Source organism: Thalia democratica, chromosome 1 (genome assembly GCF_965202585.1).
Source record: "Thalia democratica chromosome 1, ktThaDemo2.hap1.1, whole genome shotgun sequence".
NCBI classification, from domain to species: domain Eukaryota; kingdom Metazoa; phylum Chordata; class Thaliacea; order Salpida; family Salpidae; genus Thalia; species Thalia democratica.
In genome coordinates this window covers 41,549,258-41,570,033 of record NC_139165.1, presented here as the reverse complement: position 1 = coordinate 41,570,033, position 20,776 = coordinate 41,549,258, and the positions used below count along the sequence as shown (strand labels likewise).

The following is a 20,776-nucleotide window of genomic DNA, read 5'->3' as shown; positions in this document are numbered from 1 at the left end:
TTTCTTGTTTTGAAACTAAAAAAAGATTACAACTACTGATTTTGGAAAACTTGCAACATCTACCTCTGTGCAAATTTAAATTATACTCACTTGGCTTTGAAATTTTTTATTAGTGTTACTAATTTAAAAGACGTATATATATATATATGTAAATATGTGTAATTAAGATATAAAATTTTTGTTTTAATGTTTGTAAATTTTAGTAGATGTTTGTAAATGTAGTTTTTGTTTTATGTCTTATTGTTAGATGAAATTTTGTGTCCATCAATTTACTTTTTGCTGTTTAATACTTATAAGAATAAAATAAATTTCTATGTTGTGTTTTTATTAAATAATTTAACTAATAAAAATTTTTGTATTATTATAAATTTGATTCAAGTTGATTTTACATTAACTTTACATAAGCTTTTTAAAAATGTAGATAATATTTAACTATAAAGTTGCTAAAAACTTATGATCTTTAAATTTTTCACATAGTTTAATTACTAAAAGAAATGTTATAACTTTAATTTACATATTAAAATTCAATAAGGTTTTTTTTTATACAATTAAAACTTATATAAAAATATATTGAGTGAGCATAATTGCTATAATGATATATTATAAGCACTATAAGGAAAAAAATAAAGCGTTAAATCAACTTTATTTAAGATTGTTTTAAATTTTTGATTAAAAAATTCTGTTATTAATTTCTTTTTGCACGATTTAAATACAAGAATAGTTTGTTAAATACTAAAATTAAAAAAGTTTAAAACTTGTAAAAGCTAACTTAAATTGAATCCTCAAATGCCACTTTAGTTTTTTAAAGGGCATATGGGGATAAACCTTAAATAAAAAAAGTCTAATTTTTTACATAGTTAGATAAACTGCTTCTTAAAATCCAAAGTAACTTTTGAGATATAAGCGATCAAACTTAGAGCGTACTGTATGCTATTAATGGGAGGCGGAAACTAAAAAGACAAAAGTAGACTAATTCAATAAAAAACTATGTTCTCCTTCAATTTTTGTGAAATTATTTTAAAGCTTCTGCAGAGTAATCTTAGACAAATTTTAAACAACTTTTAGGAAACCGATTTTTAAATTTTTGTAAAACTTTTTTTTTAGATAAAATGATCAATTTTTTTTTGAATTTTGATCATAGTTTTTTATACTTTATTTTTTACAAAAATTCGCTTCTTACAATTCGTTTGTATTAAAATTTGAAAAAATTGCTTTAAAAACAAAGGAGAAGATAGATTTTCAGTAATTTTTTCAAATTCCAAGAAAGTTGACCTTGAAATTTTTGATTCCATACGGTTGTGTCGGAATTTTTTTACAAAACTTGTTATATCTCAAAAGTTAATTGATTTTTTTGTTCTATAAAAAGTATAGTATAACTCTAAGCTTTGTAATAAAAGCTATTGTTAATTTTTGTAAAAAAATGTTGGGACCCCCTATACCGTCAACACTTTTGATCATTGCTTCTAACTTATTTCCAACAATGCCCACAAATTTTAAAAGTAAAATCACATGATTTTTAAAGTGTTGGTGAAATAATGTATATAAATAGATTTACATTTTTTTACCAAAAACCATGATTAGACTTATGTATTTTTATTTCGTTCAATTGGCAAATTCCATAAAAATAGTTTAATGCAGATTTTTTGCTAAGACAGGTTCTCAACATTTTCTGGTTACTTGGTGTTAACAGTTTAAAGATAAAATTAATATTGTTGCTTTGGTTTTAGCGTTTTGAAAGGACATAATTGTATGATATGAAAACCATATTAAAACAGGAAAAGAGTATAAGTTTAGTTTTTTCAAAATTTATATTCAAAAACAAAGCTTTCTTTTTATAGTCTCTTTATGTTTTATTTCCTACAACATTTTAAAAACAATTATTAAAATATTCTTATGATAAATGTTTTTTGTCCAATAAAATTCTTCATTTATTTTACTAGTCTTGTTAATGTTTTACTATCATTTTATTTAAATGCTCAAACAGTTAAGTTATTTGTAATGTAAATCAATAACAACTTGTGTTTACACGTTAGTGACAAAAGTTAAATACACATTTTTAACAAATCAAGTAAGCGCCAGTTAGAGTTTTTTATTTGTTTTTTATTTAAATATGGTTACAGTCACCTCTTGTTTAGGTAGTCAAAACTACACACTTGTTTGGTTACGCACTCTCGTTTAGTTAGGCAATTAAGAGTTCTCTAAAAATACAAAATAAGAAGCTTAAAAATATTTAATATTAACATTTTTGTATACATCAATTTAGTAATATATTTAATTTTTTTTTATATCATTTTAAATGCTAATATAGACAAAATTGAGATTTTAGAATTTTTAGTTTGTGTCTTTCATAAGGAACCTATTGAACTCGTTGGCTTTGCTATATTTCAGATATCTTAGTCCCCATTTATGCGTTTAAATTAAACAAGGTACAACTATAAGTTTACACAAAATATTTATGGCATAAAGTTTCATTTCAACTAATCTTTTAACCAAGCTAATTTCCTGCCCACCTAAGGTTAAACTTGTCTTGCATGGTGTTTGTGAAAGATCTTTCTCTAATACCATGCAAGACAAGTTTTTTCTTTGGTTGGCGAGGAACATAGTAGAAAAAACACTATGTATACACATAAACTATTATTTGAAAACAAAAAAACGTTTCACATATATGTACAACATGAATAAAAACTATTTTTGTAAACAAATAAAAAAGAAAAGTTCACAAACTGTGTTTGTCCAAACACATTATAAAAAACTATCCAATATAGTAGGTTTATTTGCTACCTCTCGTTTAGTTACGTACTTTTGTTGTAGACGTAATGTACGTAGATCCGCGAGAGGTGACTGCATATGTTGTTTGTGCAGAAATATTAAATTTTAGAACAATGAGAGGGATTAAAGGCAAAAGCTGAGAGCAACTGAATATAAAAAAATTGTTGAGTTCGAGTGACCAAGAAATTTATAAGGAAATAGAACTAAGACAATTTAAAAATTAAGTTCTAAAGTTTATTGAAAGATTTTCAGGAAATAATGGAACTTCTGCATAAAACAACAATAAGAAAATAAACAGTTGTTTAAAAGTATTTGTTCTTTTATTTATTTTTTAATTTGCTTGTTTATTTAGAAAAGTTTATATGTTTAGTGAAACTACTTCATTTATTGTTACATTTATTTAAGCTTGTTTGTTCTTTTAAAACTAAAGTTATTTATCAAAAAAATCAATAATGTATAAGCGAACTGAGGTTTAGTATACCTTTTTTAAGTTTGAATAATATGAAGTAGATTCTGAAATTTAAACTAGTGGTTTAGTTTAATAACTTATATACATTTAGAACTTAAATTGCTTTATTGTTGACTAAAAAATTCTTAATATATAAACGGAAGTTTAAATATAAATTCGAGTTTAATTCATCATTTAAATTATGTCTTTGAATCTATTTTTATATAAAGGGAATTAAATACAAAAAAAGTCAACACTAGTTTAGTTTAAACTGTGGCATTGAATTGTAAATGTATCTTGTCAGTTATAAGTTTTAAAATCAGCCTTTGACTATAACAACAAACCTTCGAATAAATTGTCTTAGTACCTATTCAACCTATGAATTATCTTAATTAAATATATATTTTAAACAGTAGTGTTAAAAATGAGAAATTAATGTAAAAAGTTAAAAAGTTAATTAATGTTTAAATCTTTGCCTGAGTTTAAGTATAAAACCGTTTTAAAAAGTGTAAAATGTTTTAATTATTATATGTAAATGAATACCGATAAAGGTTACATCAAATGTTACACACCTTTAATTTGTCATTACCTATGTTAAATAAAAGATAGACGCAACCTTTTCTAAAAAATTTAATAGTTTGACCAAAAAGTAAGTTACATTAAACTCATTTTATTAGTAAGAAACACTAAAAAATAAAACAATTATTTCATTCAGATTTTACTTCAAATAAAGTTTTAAAATATTTAAATACTTATTTTTTTCGAACATCAATATAAAGTATTTTACCACTTTAAAATTTTGTTTCGTTAGCAATTTGTCGACAAGTAATAGAGCTGCGACAGAAATATTTTTATTTTTTCGTACCAACAAGTTCAAGCCACACTAAAAGTTCACCCAACGAAAACTCAAAAAAGATTTGAATCGGTCAAATTTTTATACTTTTACCGATTTTCTTATTTCGACAGTATCAGGTCCTGCGTTATGTTGTCCCCGCTCTCCCAGAACACCACCCGCGCCTTGATGCTCCGCCTCCGCGCCGGGTCCTCCTGCAGCAAGTTGCACATCTGGTAGTTTCCCTTCCTGACGTACAAGTTGTCGCGGTGGGTGAGCACGTTCTCGCCGGGGCACAAGTCGTTTTCGCCGTCCCCCACGTATCTGTGTAGCAACTTGCTTTTAAAACAAAAAAAAAGTTCCTATGGGTGAAGTAGTAACTTATAATACTTGGTTTGAACTTAATAAGACTGTCTTACGCAGATAGTGAGAGCATGAGAGTTATAGTAAATAAAACAAGAATGTGAGTGGTTTGTAGTTTTAAAAAATAACTCATCATAAATGTTTAAGGCTGTTATCCAGCAGTACTAAGTTAACTATAAACATGAAGTGCCTCTGTAAACTTTAAATTTAAGATAGCTTTTAATATTTTGTTGTTCTACTAATGCAAAACGCAAAAAAAAAGTAAACTTTATAAGATAAAATTACTTAATTTAACAGAAAGTGTACAACCCAATTGAACCCAAACTGTTATTTTAGGTTGTAGAATTTACTAAAATATTGTGTGTTGCAAGTTAAAAATAAATATAGCTTACAAACTAACAATTGCTGGTAATGAAATAAAAAATTCTTTATTTATATTATAAAAAAACGAGCAAATTTTATAACAAGTAACTAAATTTTATAATAACAAAGTTATTGTTTTATTGTTTATACTTTATAATAACAAAATAAGAGTTTTCTAACGAAAAACTTCAATGCTATGAATCAGTCTAAACATTTTTCTGACCTTATATTACCATTTAGTTATTTAAAACTGTCCTTCTATTTTACATTTATACTTATGTAAATTCAAAAGTTTGCATTGAGTAAAAACAGTTTTAAGTCCATTATCATGTACGTTAATTTAGTTTTAAGATAGTTTTAAGATAGCTAATAAAAAAAATCAACACATTGTTGTTGATATGTACTACAAGAGGAGCTTTATTAAACAGCAAAATTTTCAACTTTAGTTAATCAAGTTACATTTCTATTGAAGAAAAATATACTTGGTTTTTTCATCAGCTTTGAAAAACTAAAATCAAGTTAATACTTTAGTCAATTATAGCAAAAATATAGAAAGTTATACATAGTATACATAGTTTATTGAACGAAAAAAAAGCGCTCAAAATAATTGGACCTGCGCACGAAGATCATTTTGTTTATCGAGTGGTTATCCACACTACTTGGATACCATTTAAGGTCTTGTCTAGGACAAATAAATAAAAAAAGTTTAACAAAATGTTTAATATATGGGGACGAGTCTGAATCGCACGAAGACAAAATTGCATGAGGTTACTAAATTACACGAGGGGACTAAATTGCACGAGTGCACAAAATTGCACGAAGCCAAATTTGCACAAGTGCACAAAATTGCATGAGGGAGCATAGTTGCACAATTTCATATAAAAAAAAGTCTAAGTAAAGCTTTTTAATATCACGAACTTAAGTCTATTATAGTATTTTATATCTATATAAATAACAATCCAACGTTTTTCATATTTGTTTTTATATATTTTCACTGCAACTCTTCAGAAACTTACTGGAGGCATTTAAAATAAAACAATAATTTTTTAACTAAAAACAATAAACTTTAAAAATTACTTAAATAATTATTAGATTGCTGTAAAAAAAAAAAACAATCAACAAAAAACAAATTTCAAATTTTTCTAGATTAATGTAAAATAATAATTAATTCAAAAATAAACACTTTAAATCACAATCTAATAATTAAATTAAAATTAAAACAAACAAAGACACTTTTAAGTAAATAAAGAAACCTTATAGTCAAACTATTTCTGCTTACATTGTTCAGATTTATTTAAAAATATTGAGATTGCTTCTAATCTAACCAAATCAATGGAATTTGTACAATTGTTAATAACCTTAAATCTCAATAAATCATAATTGTTTGCACAATCGACGTTATTAATCAGATGTTCTGCTATCGAAATAAACAAAGTCGTTATAGAAACGGCAAATGTTGTAAAAATATCAAGATTTAAAACCAGCCTTTGTGTTTATTTTGTTTTAGTACAACATTTAAACAAAAATATTTCGTGTCAAACTTTTAAATACACTAAACCTAACTTTAAACTAATGGACGATAGATATTTAATGGACTTTATGTAAAGTTGTGGATTTTCTGAGTGAGTGAATCAGTTCAAAAAACGCTTGAAACCTTTGATCATTTTGGCTTTGTGTAATCAAGTTTTAAAAGAAAAACCTTTAAACTGTAACATAATTAAATTAATCGTATGTATTTCTGAAACGCGTGTTTGTAAAATTCTTTTTAAAAACAAATAGGTTTTAAAACTACCTAAAAAACAAAAAAAAAGTTTTTGTGAGATCGTATAAATGTGGTTTGGACCAAGTTCAAAAAATTCTAATAAAGCTTATAATAATATCTAATATATCTAATAAACAGTACACATAAGTTATAAGATTTAATCTAACCTTTTAACTAAAACTTTTGTTTAAATGTATAAAAAAAACTTTATTAAATGTTTATAACGAGTCAAACAACAGGAATTGACAAAACACTGCATTGTCTGTGGGAAGAAAAATTATTCAGCAGGTCAAAAATTCAGTTTCAAAAATTTTATCCGCTCACCCTAACGTTTTTCAAAAGTTCACAAAAAATCTCACCTCACAGTGTTGTAGGTCACCCCGCACTTTTCCCTCTCCTTCAGGAACCACTTGAGCACCGCGCTTTTGCACATGTTTTCCGGGCACTGGGGGTTACCCTGCAGGTTGCCGTGGCCCGCCATGCACGCCCTGACGACCATCTTGCCGTCGCAGAAACGGCACGGGTTGGTGAGCACGCGGTCGAACGCGCCCTCCAGCGAGCTGTTGGAGTCGATCATGCACTGGATGAAGAACTCGTTGGCGTCCGAGACGACCACGCAGTCGTACTTGTCCTCCTTCTCCTTGATGTACGTCAGCAGCCCCTCCATGCCTTTGCGAAATGTTTGTACGTGAAATTAAGGAAAAAAAGTGAATCTCTTTGCTAAGGTTCGTAGTTGATAGTTTAATGAGTCTATATTTTACCGTGTTGTGTTTTGTAGATTGATTTGAGTTTGTTACCTAATTTAAACAAAATTAAAAAAGTACATGATATCTAATATCTTTAATGGCTTTTGTTAAGTGGTTTGTAAAAAATAACAGTAAATAAAAAATTAAAAATAAACAACAAATTTACAACGTTGGTTGTTGTTTCAACATTTATATGATACAAAAAATTGTTTACAATTTTTAGATATCTTAAAAAATATTTTAGGATGTATAAGATAAATAAAATAGTATCAAGTTTGAATTTAAATTAAATAAAAGTACCACTTTAAGTTTAATTATTAGCCAAGCACATATTGCTACAAGTGCAAAGTTGAAATCGAAAAAGTGATTTATATCAATCGATGAGTCAGATACTGAAGTACTGCAAGCTTTAAGTTAAATAAGATAAAAACTTTGTACACTATAAAAAGTAGTTGTGTTTAAAAACTTTGCAAAAAGGATGACAACTTTATAAAAAAGTAAACACTTTCTTTTGTTTATTAAAAGTAAGCATTCTGTGCCGAAATAGCTACGAAATAATCTTGAAACTTACTGCTGAAAGTGAGCTAGTGTTTTATGCTTCAAATAAATATAAATAACTAAATTGCGTGTAAATGCTATAGCAACCTAGTGACGAACAGTTACTGCAAACTACTATTTTTTGTCAAAGCGAAATATCATCAGGAATAATAAGATACAACATGAAACAGAAAAAAGTGCAAATTTTATAAAATTTGAAAACTCGCGTACCTGGAGTGAGCTTGAGGCTCCCCAAAACCTGCCTCAAACTGTCTTCGGTGAGGCCCGTTTCGTGCAGCGCCTCCGACAGCGAGTCCATCTTCTCCTGCCACGAGTACCGAGGATCCGCGTGCATCTCCTCCGCTCTCCTCTGCTGCTCCTCCGACAACAACGAGATCACCGTTTCTTCGGTGCACAGGTTGGACACGGTCTTGTCCCAGTCGAACACTATCAGCTCTTTCCGGCCCGACATCTTTTGACTGAGAAAAATGTTTTAGTACTAGTTTGATTTTTTGTTGAAATTTCTATCCGGCTTTAACTGTTATGCTGATGGCTTTGGTTTGCAAAACATGTAAAATTGTTTTTTTATAACTAATTTTATTTAATATTACTTTTAAATAAGTTAGTAGTATACTTTGAAACCTTACCTTTTAAGCTTGTTGTTATGTATGTGGAAGTCGATTGCACAAGTAACAACTTTTACATTTTACAAGTCCTGAAAGTGTTAAAAACTAATTTGGTATTTTAAGACAATAAAGAACAAACTAGTTACTGGTTAAAAATAAAGTAAAACACCAAAAATTAAGTTTTGTTTTAATTTAAGAACCTGTTTTTGTTTGTGACGTCGATTTATAATTTCTTATTTTCGTAATTTTATAAATTCAATCAAAAATTATTAACAAAGCAAAACAGTTTCGAAAACAAGAGCTTTTGCAAAAAGAAAAACTATGAAATTTTACAATTTAATTAAAAAAAAAAGTTTCAGCATAAATTAAAATCACTAATTAACATTTTTTTTACTAGTTCATAAAGCTAATGTAGTAGTAAAGTAGTTTAAGCAAGAAAAAAGTTGAAAAAAACTGTTTGTATATTGAGCTTTCAAAATTAAATGATACTAATAATTGCTAAACTATGCTTAATGTTTTGCCTAAAACCAAACTAAATATTTCTTGTCCAAACTTTGCTAGCAAATAACTACTTTCTTGTCACAAAACTAATATTTCTTTTACAAAAAATTATAAAAACCTAATAAATCTCGTAGATAAACTTTTTTTGTTCAATTTCGTGTTCTCATTTGAATTTTTCTAACAAACAATAAAATTGAGCAGACGTTTCGTAATTTAAAAAAAAAGACAGAATAAATTAATTTAATTATTCAATAGTACATTTGAGAAGTGCGTATTGCTTTTTATTGGATAAACGTTTTTTAGCAAATTTTGTGAATATTTGTTACTGTTCGATTTTATAACTCGTTATGGCTATTTTTAGCTAATGCCAAAAATTTACTAAGTAAAAAAATCTAAATATGTATTTATAGTAATAAAACATTAAAGCCGTCATTGTATGAAAATCAAAAGAAAAAAGCTCATGTTTATCAACTAACTTCTTACATAGCCAAGTTAAAACTTAAAAAAAAAACTTATATAAATATTTGTTGCCTAAGTCTAATTTTATACAAAAAAATTAAATGATTTTAAAAATCCTTTTCAAAACCAAAAATCAAATTTTACAAACTTTCCTGTTTTAAAAACAGTTACAGGGCTTGCTGAATGAGTTTGTTGCAACGAAAGCAACAGACTTTGCTAATGCCGCTCGCAGTTTATTTTTTTTTCGATGAATAATTAATGCCATTAGGGCGTTTGTTATGAAATTAGTCTACAGGAATGTTTTTATCAAGGTTTTAATAAAAACACGTATTGCTTGGTAAACTAGTGCAGAAATATTAGTAAAAGAAGCAAAGTCTAAACTTTCATATTCACTTTTGTTGGATTAAGTTTAAGAATTAAGTGTTATCAATAGCTTCTTTTTACAACATTGAGTTTAACGTTTTAAAGTTTTAGTATTTTGTGTGTGAAATTGTTTATTAAATTGTGAAAAGTTTGAAATAGTTTGTTTATTTTTGGACTCTAGTTTTAGCCTGTACACCAAAACAAAAAGTAAGTTTGTAAGATAACTCAGTAGAAAATCTTCAAATCAATTCAAAAAAAAAAGCATAAAAACAACAAACATTTCAAATAGTCAGTAGTATTAAAACAAAACTTGTGCCTCAAAGAAGAGGTCAAGGTCATAACTAGCTGTAATTACTTACTGATAATCTGGTGTCTACATATATTAATGCACAAAATTTGTTTTTGGCTGGAAAACTTTGCAGAAATGTTGTTTGAAAAAAAATTGTTTAAATTTTGTTACTTAAAAGTAAAAATGTGTTTAAATCAAATAAAAGTATAATGTCCAACAAAGTGTTAGTATATGGATAAATATTTGTTTTTAACAAATTAGACTTGTATAAACAGTTTATTACTATTTCAGTACTAAAATTAAAAACATCTGCATTTGTTTTAAATTACAAAAGTAAAGCAACGTGTTATAAATCAGCAAATAAAAGTGTCTAACTTTGAACAAAGTGTGGGGCTGAATAAGCATTTTTGTATAAAATCATTGCAGTTCTTACATCAGTGAAAACTATTAAAACAATTGTAAAAACAACGTATTTAAAGTTGATAAATACTTGTATCTAATGCTCAACAAATTAGATAATTACGTATGAAGGTTTTAAAAACAAAAAAAAAAGTGTAAAACTAAATGTAAATAAAATCAATAAATAGAAAAAATCACTCTCTAACAAAATTTTCAATAAGTTATTTTTTCTAGTTCGTCTTCCAAAATGGTGTAATTATCGTCGGCTACCGATTCGTTTTCAAACTTTAAGTTGAGCAGTCGCGTAGAGTGGCTAGTGGTGAAGTTTCGCACTAAAGTTTTAGAGAAAAATAATATTGATTTATTTAGCTTCAGCAGTTGTTTTTTAGTGTCCAATTTAAAATTGGTAACATTTAACTTAAATAAAGTTTAAGCAAATGAATGTTTTTAAGGAAAACTTCTTTATAATATAATTTATAAGCTCTTTATTTCACTAAAAAATTAGATACTAAATTTTAAAAATTTAATTTGCCAATATGTTTAGCCTAAAAGCAAAAATAGGTATTAGTAAAATAACTACCTTTATAAATAAGATCAGTTGTATGTAACTGTTTACAAATCATAAAAGTAGGCTAAATGTTTCTTTGGGAAAAACTTAACTTTTATTAAAATTTTAAATGTATTGGTCAAAGTTTTAAATAACCTTAGAACTCTATGAACTAATAAAAAAACGTTTTTTATGATAAACTTTGAAAAGAACTTGAATTTTAATAAGATATAAGTTTTAAAACATATTTCTTTTGTTTAAATTTTAAAATGTGTTAAAAATAAAAATAAAAAAACTTTGTCTGTTAGTATTTAAAAAAATTCCCATTAAACCAGAGTAATTGTAGATTCAAAATATTTGTTTTATTAAATGATATATATACGCTATTGTACAAAAAAACATAAAAAAATTAAAAAAAAACATTTTGAAAAATACTTAAATATTAAACCAGTTTTCATACAATGTCAATAAGTTCCTTGAAGACAATTTATGTTTTTTAGATTAATGAAGAAAACGTAGAAAAGCAAAACAATAACCTTAAGCCTAACACATGCTACATTTTCTAAATTTTAAGAAAAAATAAACTTACAAATTAAAGCAAACAAATAAAGTTTACCATTATTACTAAATTAAGTTTTAAATACCTTTTCAAATAACCCCAACCAAGTAGACTCTAGATAACAAAACAAAAACAAAACATGAAAATAAAACAAGTAAATGTAAACAAAACAGGTGAAACACCAACTGAATTCGGTCTCCTCCAGATCCTTCATCTTCTGGAACTTCTCGTCGTAGTGCGGGTTGCTCCTTATGACGTGTTTGAAGTCGTCGGTGGATAGGGAGTACAGGAAGCAGCAGCTCTCAGCAGTGACGCTCGCCGTTGCCACTACGTTCCTCTGTTTCGAAGTGGAACAGACACATGATTAGCATTGACAAGTTGTTAAAAAGAGTTTTAAAGGTGATATTACAAAACTTCAGTTAAGAGAATTATTTTTTGCAACATTATACGTATTTTGTAGAACGATAGTGATTAATGTACTTTTCTGGATTGAGTTTAGAATTATCATGTTACAGTTGCCACTATGTTTCTATGTGTAAGATTTAAAATAACAACATTACAATTTAGTGGACAAATTTAAGAATTCTAACAACTGTTTCTATATGAGTTACTTGTTTTGACAAATTATTAAAGGAAAACCTAAAGTTGCTAGTATTTTTACAAAACTTGATTTTTCAGAACCTTCTTCGCTATAGTATGCAGAAAAACTCTTTACAATTTTCAGTGTCGATTGTGTTTATAGTAATTTGTTTGAACTAAGTTAAGACGCTTAGATTCTACATAAACCGCTATAATTTTTTTTTATATAAACAAAACAGAATCGTATAGAAAAACTTCATAGCTTTAGAGTTTTTAACATGGAAAAACAAAATGCTGAGGATTTTGAAAGCTAATGTGTCGTGATTAGTGTGAGACTTTCAAACAAGCTGCTTTAGCAAATATTTGATTTTTTTTTTGTTAGTAACATTAATCATCAAACTAACATCAGTGATGGCAGATTCTCCGAAGTAGCAGCCGTCCTGCAAAATTTGCTCCAATTTTCCACTCTCGCTGTGGATTCTGACCGTGCCTCTGTTGATGAAGTACATCTTGTCCGAAACGTCTCCTTCCTAATGTGGTATGACCATGTAATTTTATGTAAAAGTTTTTATAAGGCTATTGATTTGAGTTTTTAGTTGAAGTTTTTGGTAGAACAATCTATCATAACGTAGTAGGAGTCTTAAATATCTACCCAATAAAAGCTGGTCGAAAATTAGAACTAGAAAAATCTACAAGCAGTATTAATTTTAAAATAACTGTGAAACTGTCTATATTTGGTTAGTAGAGAAACGCGACAACTTATCAAAGTCTGAAACAGCTGAAACTTAAAACAAGCCTTTAATATGTTGTCTTAAATGCAAGCAAAGCTCATCAAAAAGTAAAATAAAAAAATACTACCAGAATAGTATAAACTTCAATAAAACTATGAAAATAAGTAGAACGTTTGGTAAGAATATAGGCGAGGCAGTACGTAGAAGTTTGAAACATCTGTGTCTTTAAACGACGAAACTCAACAATTTACCTTTAATATTTCATCGCCCATCAGGTAGACTTCGAACCTGAGTTTCTGCAGCACTTCGTTGACCAGATGCTCGTCCGCTCCTTGGAAGAAGGGAACCTGATCGATCAACCCCTGGCACGTGTACTGAATCACCTGGAGTGTTTTGTTAGTTTAATGATAACTATACTTATAACTTATAACGTTAGCTACTATACTTATAACTATTTGTAAAAATTTCAGGTGCTGTTTCATAATATTGTTGAAGGTCATTTATTATTTGCTAAGTTAGTTCAACTAATTAGTGTGTGCTGAATTGCCACGGAAACGCTGTATTCAGCTTTGTTAAGTAAAAAAAATAGGTGGTTTTAATCTACTAGGAAAAAAAGCATTAAGTGCCAAATGTGTATAGTTCTATAAAAGCTTCAAATTTGTTCTCTTTGTAAGCCAATTGTTAATGTAATTGAATACCAGTTCACTACTGTTCTATTTATTTCAATATTAAACAGTATAAAATCATTTAAGCAGAAAGTAAGTTAATCTGACGCAAGTTTACATTTTTAATTTGTAGCTACTTAAACCAGCCAAATAGAGTGTGTGGAGACATTCTAGTCAAGGCCTTCTAGATGTAGTTCCAAAACTGAACTTATTTGCTACTTTATTGTTTATTGTAAAAATTTTTTTTCAAACAATGTTATTTTTCTTAATATGTTTTATGATTCAAATTCCAAGAAGTTAATTCTTTATTAATTATACGTTTCAAAAGAATATTTTTATTAGATTTAATTGTTGTGTAAAAGCTTTGACCGTATTTGAAGTGTTTTCCAAAGTATGATGTTCTATGTGTTTGCAATGTTCTTTATATAAAATATAACCACTCATTTGTCGTGCGTGGTTGTATAAGTAACATTAATAGCATTCAGTATTAGTACCAGTATAAATTTAGTTATGGTATATAGTGTGGTTGTACACTACATTATATACCATACAAGTTAACTATTATTTAAGTAACTCACATACTGTTAGGTTATATTAAAAATAACTATACTTGCTTTTTTCGTGATTGTTAGTGTTATTATTGGTTAGTTTTTTAAACAGGTATTTGACTTTATGCAATAGTAAAACAAAAACTGTACCATTCTTAAAAATATATTAATTCCAATTGTATCATTCCAATTAAAATTTGATACTTAATACTTAAAATAAGTCTTAGCATAGTCTTTATTAGAAGAGACAAAGGAACTACAGTTAAAAAGTTAAATGCTAAACAGACCAGCATGTAGAAGGTTTAAGTTTTATCTATATAATGGACCAGGCACTGCTTTTATAACCACCAGTTTGTGCAAACTGTTTGAAAGGCGCGAAGTCGACGAACCTGAACGCGCAGCACGTCGTTGAGCTCACTGAGGATTTTGGCTTCGTCGAACATCTTGCCCTGGAACCGGTACTCGTAATAATCTGAAATTCTCAGCCTCAGGTGCTGCGGAAGTTTGCGGAATGACATGTACTCTTTCACTTGCATGTACTGCAGAAATGTTTAGTTTGCATTAATTAAGTTAAAGTTATCATTAATTTATAACAAAAAACATAATAAAACTATATTGCAAACAATAAAACCGAAATTAACCGTCTCAGCATTGGAATGCAGTGTTTAGACTTTTAAAATAACCAGTACTTGGAAGTCATTAAGCATAAAACACAAGCATTTATTTAATTGGAACAACAATGAAGTTAATAGTACTTAAGTATTGTAAAAAGTAATAAGTATTCTGTAGTGAGCATAAAAAATAAACACTCATTAAACAACAAACTTTTTTATTTTTAGCTTAAAATGTTGCTTTAAGTGGTAAAACAATAGTAAAGCAAGCAACAAACTTTTTCCTTGTAAATTCTCTTGGGAGCGTCCAGCGATTGTATGAACGAGGTGGCCAGCCCGATGAACATGGCAAAGCAGACGGCCCCGCTGACCATCGACCAGTAGCAGGTCCACAAGTCGACCAGGTCAACGGGCACGTCCTGACCGTAGCCGATGCACAGCATCTGCGAAGTGGAGCGGAACACGGATCGCGAGTACTTTTCCCAAACCGTCACGTTCTCGTACTGTGTGGGTTTTTGAATGAAAAAATTAAGCTTGAAAAGCTATTTGCAAGTTCATAATCAAGTTTGGGTAAATTAGGAAAACATTAAAAAGAAAGTAAAAAAAATATTCTTTTAGTTAGATTTTAGAATTTTGACAGAGTAAATAATAAGTATTGCAACTAGTATCTTAGTCTCAGTTTAAGTTTGCTAATACTTAACCTATATCGTTATTTATAAAACGCCAAATAAAAATGATAGTAAGCATGACGAAACAAATCAAACAACAAGCCGCCATGCGCCTGGTGGCAAATTTTTAACAAATGTTTTTGAATAAGAATACAGTTAGAGATAACCTACTTCTTTTAAATAAACTTTGTATGTTGGGTAAAAAAAGCATAGTAAACATCAAATTATCAAAACACGTCACAAAAAAACTTACGCATATTCAGACAAGAAGTTAATTAAAAGCATTCGATTAAAAACAGCAACAAAGAAAAAAAAAAAAAAGAAAAGTTCAGAACAGTTTATATACCATCATGCCCCTGGTGACGACCCACGAAGTTTGGGGGAAGTTGAAGAACATGGGCACCATGTACTGCAAGCACCCGTTGAAGTGGCATATGAACAGCAGCACGAAGATCAGGTTGGTTATGCGGATGATGGCTATCGCGTCCTCGAACTGAAAGTGCAGCCAGATCTGTGGAAATCATCGAAATGTTTGCAACATAATTAAAAAAAAAACAAGAAAAAAATAGTATAGGTATACCAATGGAAATAAAATAAAACAAAAGTAAAGGAATTTAAAAAATAGATAATTAAGGTTAAAAGTAGTGCAATTCTGTAAAAGTAGAAAATATAATAATTGAAAATTATAAAGTACTTTAAAAATATTGCCAATTTTTGGAACTGTTAGTTTGTAATTTAGCAAATAAGTTTCAGAAAAGTTTCGCAGTATTTAAAGTTGAAATAGTATCTAAAGAGTGAAAAAAACATTATCAAATGTTAAATAAAAAAATATTTAACATTCTAAGCTTCAAAGTTCGTTTTGTTTCTTAAACAGATCATGAGCTCGTAGCAAAAACTTTTATCACATGTGTTGTAGAACTGAAACAGAGCTTCCTTATAATTTATAATACTATTATAATAGAATTTTGCAGCTGTAAGATACTTTAGTGCTTACACAACATTGATAAAACCCAAGTAATCAAAATTTACTTGCTTTTTTTTCAGTGTTTAGCCTTTACATAATTAAACCGCTTAAACTTTCATAACTAATTAGCTGCTGCAAATGAAAACAACTCTGTGAAATATTAAAGCTTTTTGAAATAGTGCAAAGTAAAAAGTTCTCACCGACTCCCACTGTTTGATGTACCTGATGAACCTGGAAAGCCTGAGAATTCTCAACAGGGACAGCACTTTCGTCATCCTGAGAAGCTCGAAGGCGTGGAATCCCTGGTACTTGCGCTGCTGTGCGATCACCGGGCTCATGTCGTAGTCGGTCACCGATCGCTGTTTGAAAATGTTTACTTAAAATATGTACTAATCCACATACTAAAAATGTACTAAAAATATGTACACTATATAACACTTAGAACTTTTTTTTGGTTCTATTTATATTTACATATAGTGTTTCCGGTAGTTTTAATGTCTACTTTATCAGCTTAGGTTATTGATAAAGTATTTTTCATTTAATAAAAAAAAACCTTAACTTGAAGTTTTGTATTTTATTAAATTAAACCAAAACTAAATTTTGACCTTAAGGAAATTCTAAGCCTTTATAATATTTGAAAATATTAGATGTATTTGGTTGGTTATTCAATATAAAAATTCAACTAACAACTACAAACGCAAATAAAACTTAAAGTTTTTTTGTTGTTTAACCTAAGTAGACTAACTTGAAAAGAAAGAAACAAGTCCACGGGTAACGTAGCCAGCAAATCAACTATGAACCAGGTCTTGATGTAATAGGACCTTATCTCGTACGGGTCTAAAATTACTTCACCGTCTGGAAACTCCATGAGTATTCCGGTGTGAAAGTTGAAAATTATGTCCATCAGAAACCACAAGTCTGAAACGAGCTGAAGAAAGCATAAGTACTTGGATAAACTATAAAAACATATTTAATGGGTTTTACAGGTTGTTTCAAACATTTAAGATAAAATTTTGTTTATCGACACATAGTTAAGTTACCTGAGCTCAAATAAGGATTTTAGTTCGACTTTAATATAAAAATTGCAAACGAGTGTTTTATTTGAGCAGAAAAATTAAATATTGCTTAATTTGATGGTGTAATACTTTAAAATTTTTTAGTTTGCTCATAAGTATATAATGTTTATAAAAGTCCAGTTTATTTGAAACTAACTTAAACTAACTTTGAAGGCTAACCATCCTGCTTCTTCTCCCTTGTAAAACGCTATTCCTACAGGAATTACAAACACGTTTGCCATTAATATCATCAGTGAAAAAACATCCCAGGTAACTCGAAAAATGCTGAACGGATGAATAACGAAATATCCAGCATGCTTTATTCTTTTTTGTTCTACTTCAATGCCTGCGTAGCTGCCGTAAAGCGTTAAGCTTAGTTGATTAACCGGCACGTTAAAGCTGTTCGACAGTCTTTGTGTCAGACTGATTGGTTTTTTTGGTTTTTTAGTGGATTTGCGCGATTCATAATGTCTTTTAGGATCGATCAAGCTTTTTCTTTTTCGTATAGTATTCCTCATTGTATTTAAAATAAAAGTTTTTGTTTTGAACCTAGGCGGTACAAAACTAGTTAAAATTACAAACTTTTGAAACTATTATTACGTCATTAAGATGTGATCCATGTACTTACTTATTCAAACAAATAATTATAACTCAAAAAAATCAAGTTATTAATATTGTGTACTTAATATTTTGAAGATGGCAATCAAAGTTCTCAACTTAAATAAAAGGATTGATTAAATTTAAGACGCATAACAGTTGTGATAGTACTTTCAACTTAAAAATACATATTTAGAGACATGAAGCGTTATTACTAATTAGAACGTTTGCAAAAAAAAAACAAAGTTTCTTTTATATCTGCAAACTAATGTCTGCTTTATTAAAGTACAAACAGTTTCTACTTACAATTCCTATATTTAAAAACAATCTACACTTTTTATGTGCATTTTTTTTGTTTTCAATATAATCTAAACTACTAATGTTGTTTCATTAGCCTTAACTTACTAGTATAACAAGCTTTTAAACTTTGTATAACTTATATGTAATTAATATTTACTAAAAAATATTTAAATAGCGTTGTTAGATTCAAATTAAGAGTTTATAGGTTACTGTTATTACAAAATGTTTTTTTTTAATATTGTTGGCTACTTTTACCATAAAACAGTTATAAACTGTTATTATGTATTCTAAATATGCTTGAAAAAATTTAATTTTAATAGATTAGTACTTTTCAACATATTAGATGTAATTGGTTCTAGTCGTAATTTACTAAGCACCACAACTATATTAGGTTTTAGTTTAGCTAGTTAAACTCGTTACATGATTTATGAATTATTATCTTTAACATAACTTATGTAGAAATCTATTTTGTCCAACGTAGTTAAAATAAGTTGAAATTTAGCATGTTGGCAGTGGAGCTTAAATAAAAAGATTTATTGGTAAATGTGTTCTGTACAAGTGAGATGTTGTTAAAAGCATTATTTATTTACTATTGTTGAACTATTTTAGGTTAAAAAATTTAAACACAGTTTATAAAGCAATAATATTGTTTATTATATTTTAAAAGCATTTACATTAAAGTCTATAATGAAAAATAATAAATGTTTGTAGTAACATGATACCGTACATTTTATAACGTCAAATAAATTAATGATATTCAATCAACCTGAATAACAAATGTAGTTCACTAAGCTACTTTACAAATGCTATACTCTGATTAGAATTTAATACAGTGTAGATTTGTTGATTTTAAATTTTTAACTTTTAAGATAAATAAAATATTGATGCACATTTTTACAAACAAAAGAAAAAAACGTGTTCTAAAATTGTTTAAAAAGTATATAGAATTAAAAAACGGATAAAAGACTTAACAAAAACTTGTTCTACTATCACTACTATATAAGATGTAAGGAAACTTATAAAAGTGTATCAGTAAGTAATAGAAATAAAATAACTATTTGACAAACTATAAAGTATTTTGAAGTTTATAGTGGTATATATTGATATAATTATAGTTGGTATAGCATTTGTATTAGTTCTAAAAAAAATTAAACTATGACAAAATTTATTAGAAAAAAACTTTAACCTTAAATTTCACACAAATTGTACAGCAAACCAAGGTTAAATGAAGTTTAAAGAAGCATTTCTAATGAAATTAAACGGTCTGAAAGTAGTTTATAAAACCATACGTTGTTTTAGTATACTACTTAGTTCTGAAAATTCAATAGTTTACATATACTTAATTTAAAACTTTTCTATACTTTATTAGAAAGAAACAAGAACTTTTCTCAGTAAAAAAACTATCAAATGAATGTACTTTCATCGCTGTCATTGGCCGCGTTCAGGCTAACAAACGCTTCTGATTGGTTCAAACCGACAAACGCTTCCGATTGGTTCAACACATCGCACGGTTGAATGAGCAGCTTGGCGACGGTCGACTCGAAAAATTTCCCCTGTTGCCCTTCCAGCTCCTTCCGACTCGCCGCCTCGCTCTTGCTCGCTTCCCACGAAAAAAAACAAGTCTCGTCGTCTGCGGCTTGCTGCTCATCACCGCCGACGCTGCTGGCTGCTTCGTTGCTTGCGTCGTTTGGCAATCCGTGGTGGTTGTCGTTGAGCAAGCTGAAACGAGGTATATTGCTGGAAATTTGTTAAGAGAAGTCTTTAGTGCGAACTCACTTGTGGTTTTGCGCTTCCTCCGAAACGTCGATACTCGCTGTTTTCTTCTTCCAAAAAATTTGCTTGAACTTGTTTCTGATGCCTTCGTTTTTCGTGATGAGCTTCCACAACGACACTTTTAAAATCGTATAAACCTTAAAGAAAAAAAATATATATACTACATAAAAGGTTTTTAATTTTTTATCAAAGTTAATCGAAACTATATCTAACTGACTATATTTACAATTGAACTTTTTCGTTAAATTTTCTTTTTCAATTACCTTATTTTTTAGATTATATTATTAGAAAATACTATATTGAGTTAATGTGTTTAATTACATGAAACATCTTAAACCTCCGTTACAACATAAATTAACTTACTTAAGTTTCCATTTTTACGGAAAAAAAAAAACAATGCAAACTACTAACAGCTAATAAACAATGCATTATGTTTTTGGCCAGCAGTAAAGAAGAAACAATTTTAGTTGAGTAACATCCCATCAAGTAGCACCTTGCAATCAACCCGACGAAATTAGCCGTGTTCCATTGGTGCAAAAAAACTTCCCCTAGGGAATCATTTTCCTTTCCTTCAACCACAGAGTTTTTTTTCATGAAAAGTTTTATCGGAAGCAACGTCATCGAAATGCTGACGTAATAGAAAATAGCTTTCTCCGTTCCGCTGCCAACCCCGCTCGGCTGGCTCTCCCACAAAAAAGCCCCTAAATCGGTAGCGTCTGCCA

At 28.6% G+C, this 20,776-nt stretch overlaps 1 protein-coding gene across 1 annotated transcript; it reads right to left on the bottom strand.

Moving 5' to 3' along the window:
* Positions 1-4,171: 4,171 nt before the first annotated feature.
* LOC145836073 (potassium/sodium hyperpolarization-activated cyclic nucleotide-gated channel 3-like) lies at positions 4,172-17,902 on the bottom strand. The gene is made up of 12 exons (XM_082943876.1): positions 17,552-17,902; positions 17,075-17,257; positions 16,530-16,646; positions 15,712-15,876; positions 14,976-15,200; positions 14,476-14,625; positions 13,125-13,256; positions 12,547-12,672; positions 11,746-11,900; positions 8,052-8,299; positions 6,897-7,206; positions 4,172-4,373 (listed from the first exon to the last, which is right to left on the bottom strand). Exons 1-12 carry the CDS (start codon positions 17,900-17,902, stop codon positions 4,172-4,174), a joined length of 2,364 nt encoding a protein of 787 aa, XP_082800002.1.
* Between the last annotated feature and the right edge of the window lie 2,874 nt (positions 17,903-20,776).

What these genes read in the sequence shown, in the direction of transcription:
- LOC145836073 (XM_082943876.1), bottom strand. Translation starts at nt 17,902, where the DNA reads ATGAGGAATACTATACGAAAAAGAAAAAGCTTGATCGATCCTAAAAGA. An exon ending in TGGGCGATGAAATATTAAAG is followed by an intron (nt 12,673 to 13,124) that starts GTAAATTGTTGA and finishes ATACCACATTAG; the next exon opens with GAAGGAGACGTTTCGGACAA. An exon ending in GTGACCTACAACACTGTGAG is followed by an intron (nt 4,374 to 6,896) that starts GTGAGATTTTTT and finishes GTTGCTACACAG; the next exon opens with ATACGTGGGGGACGGCGAAA.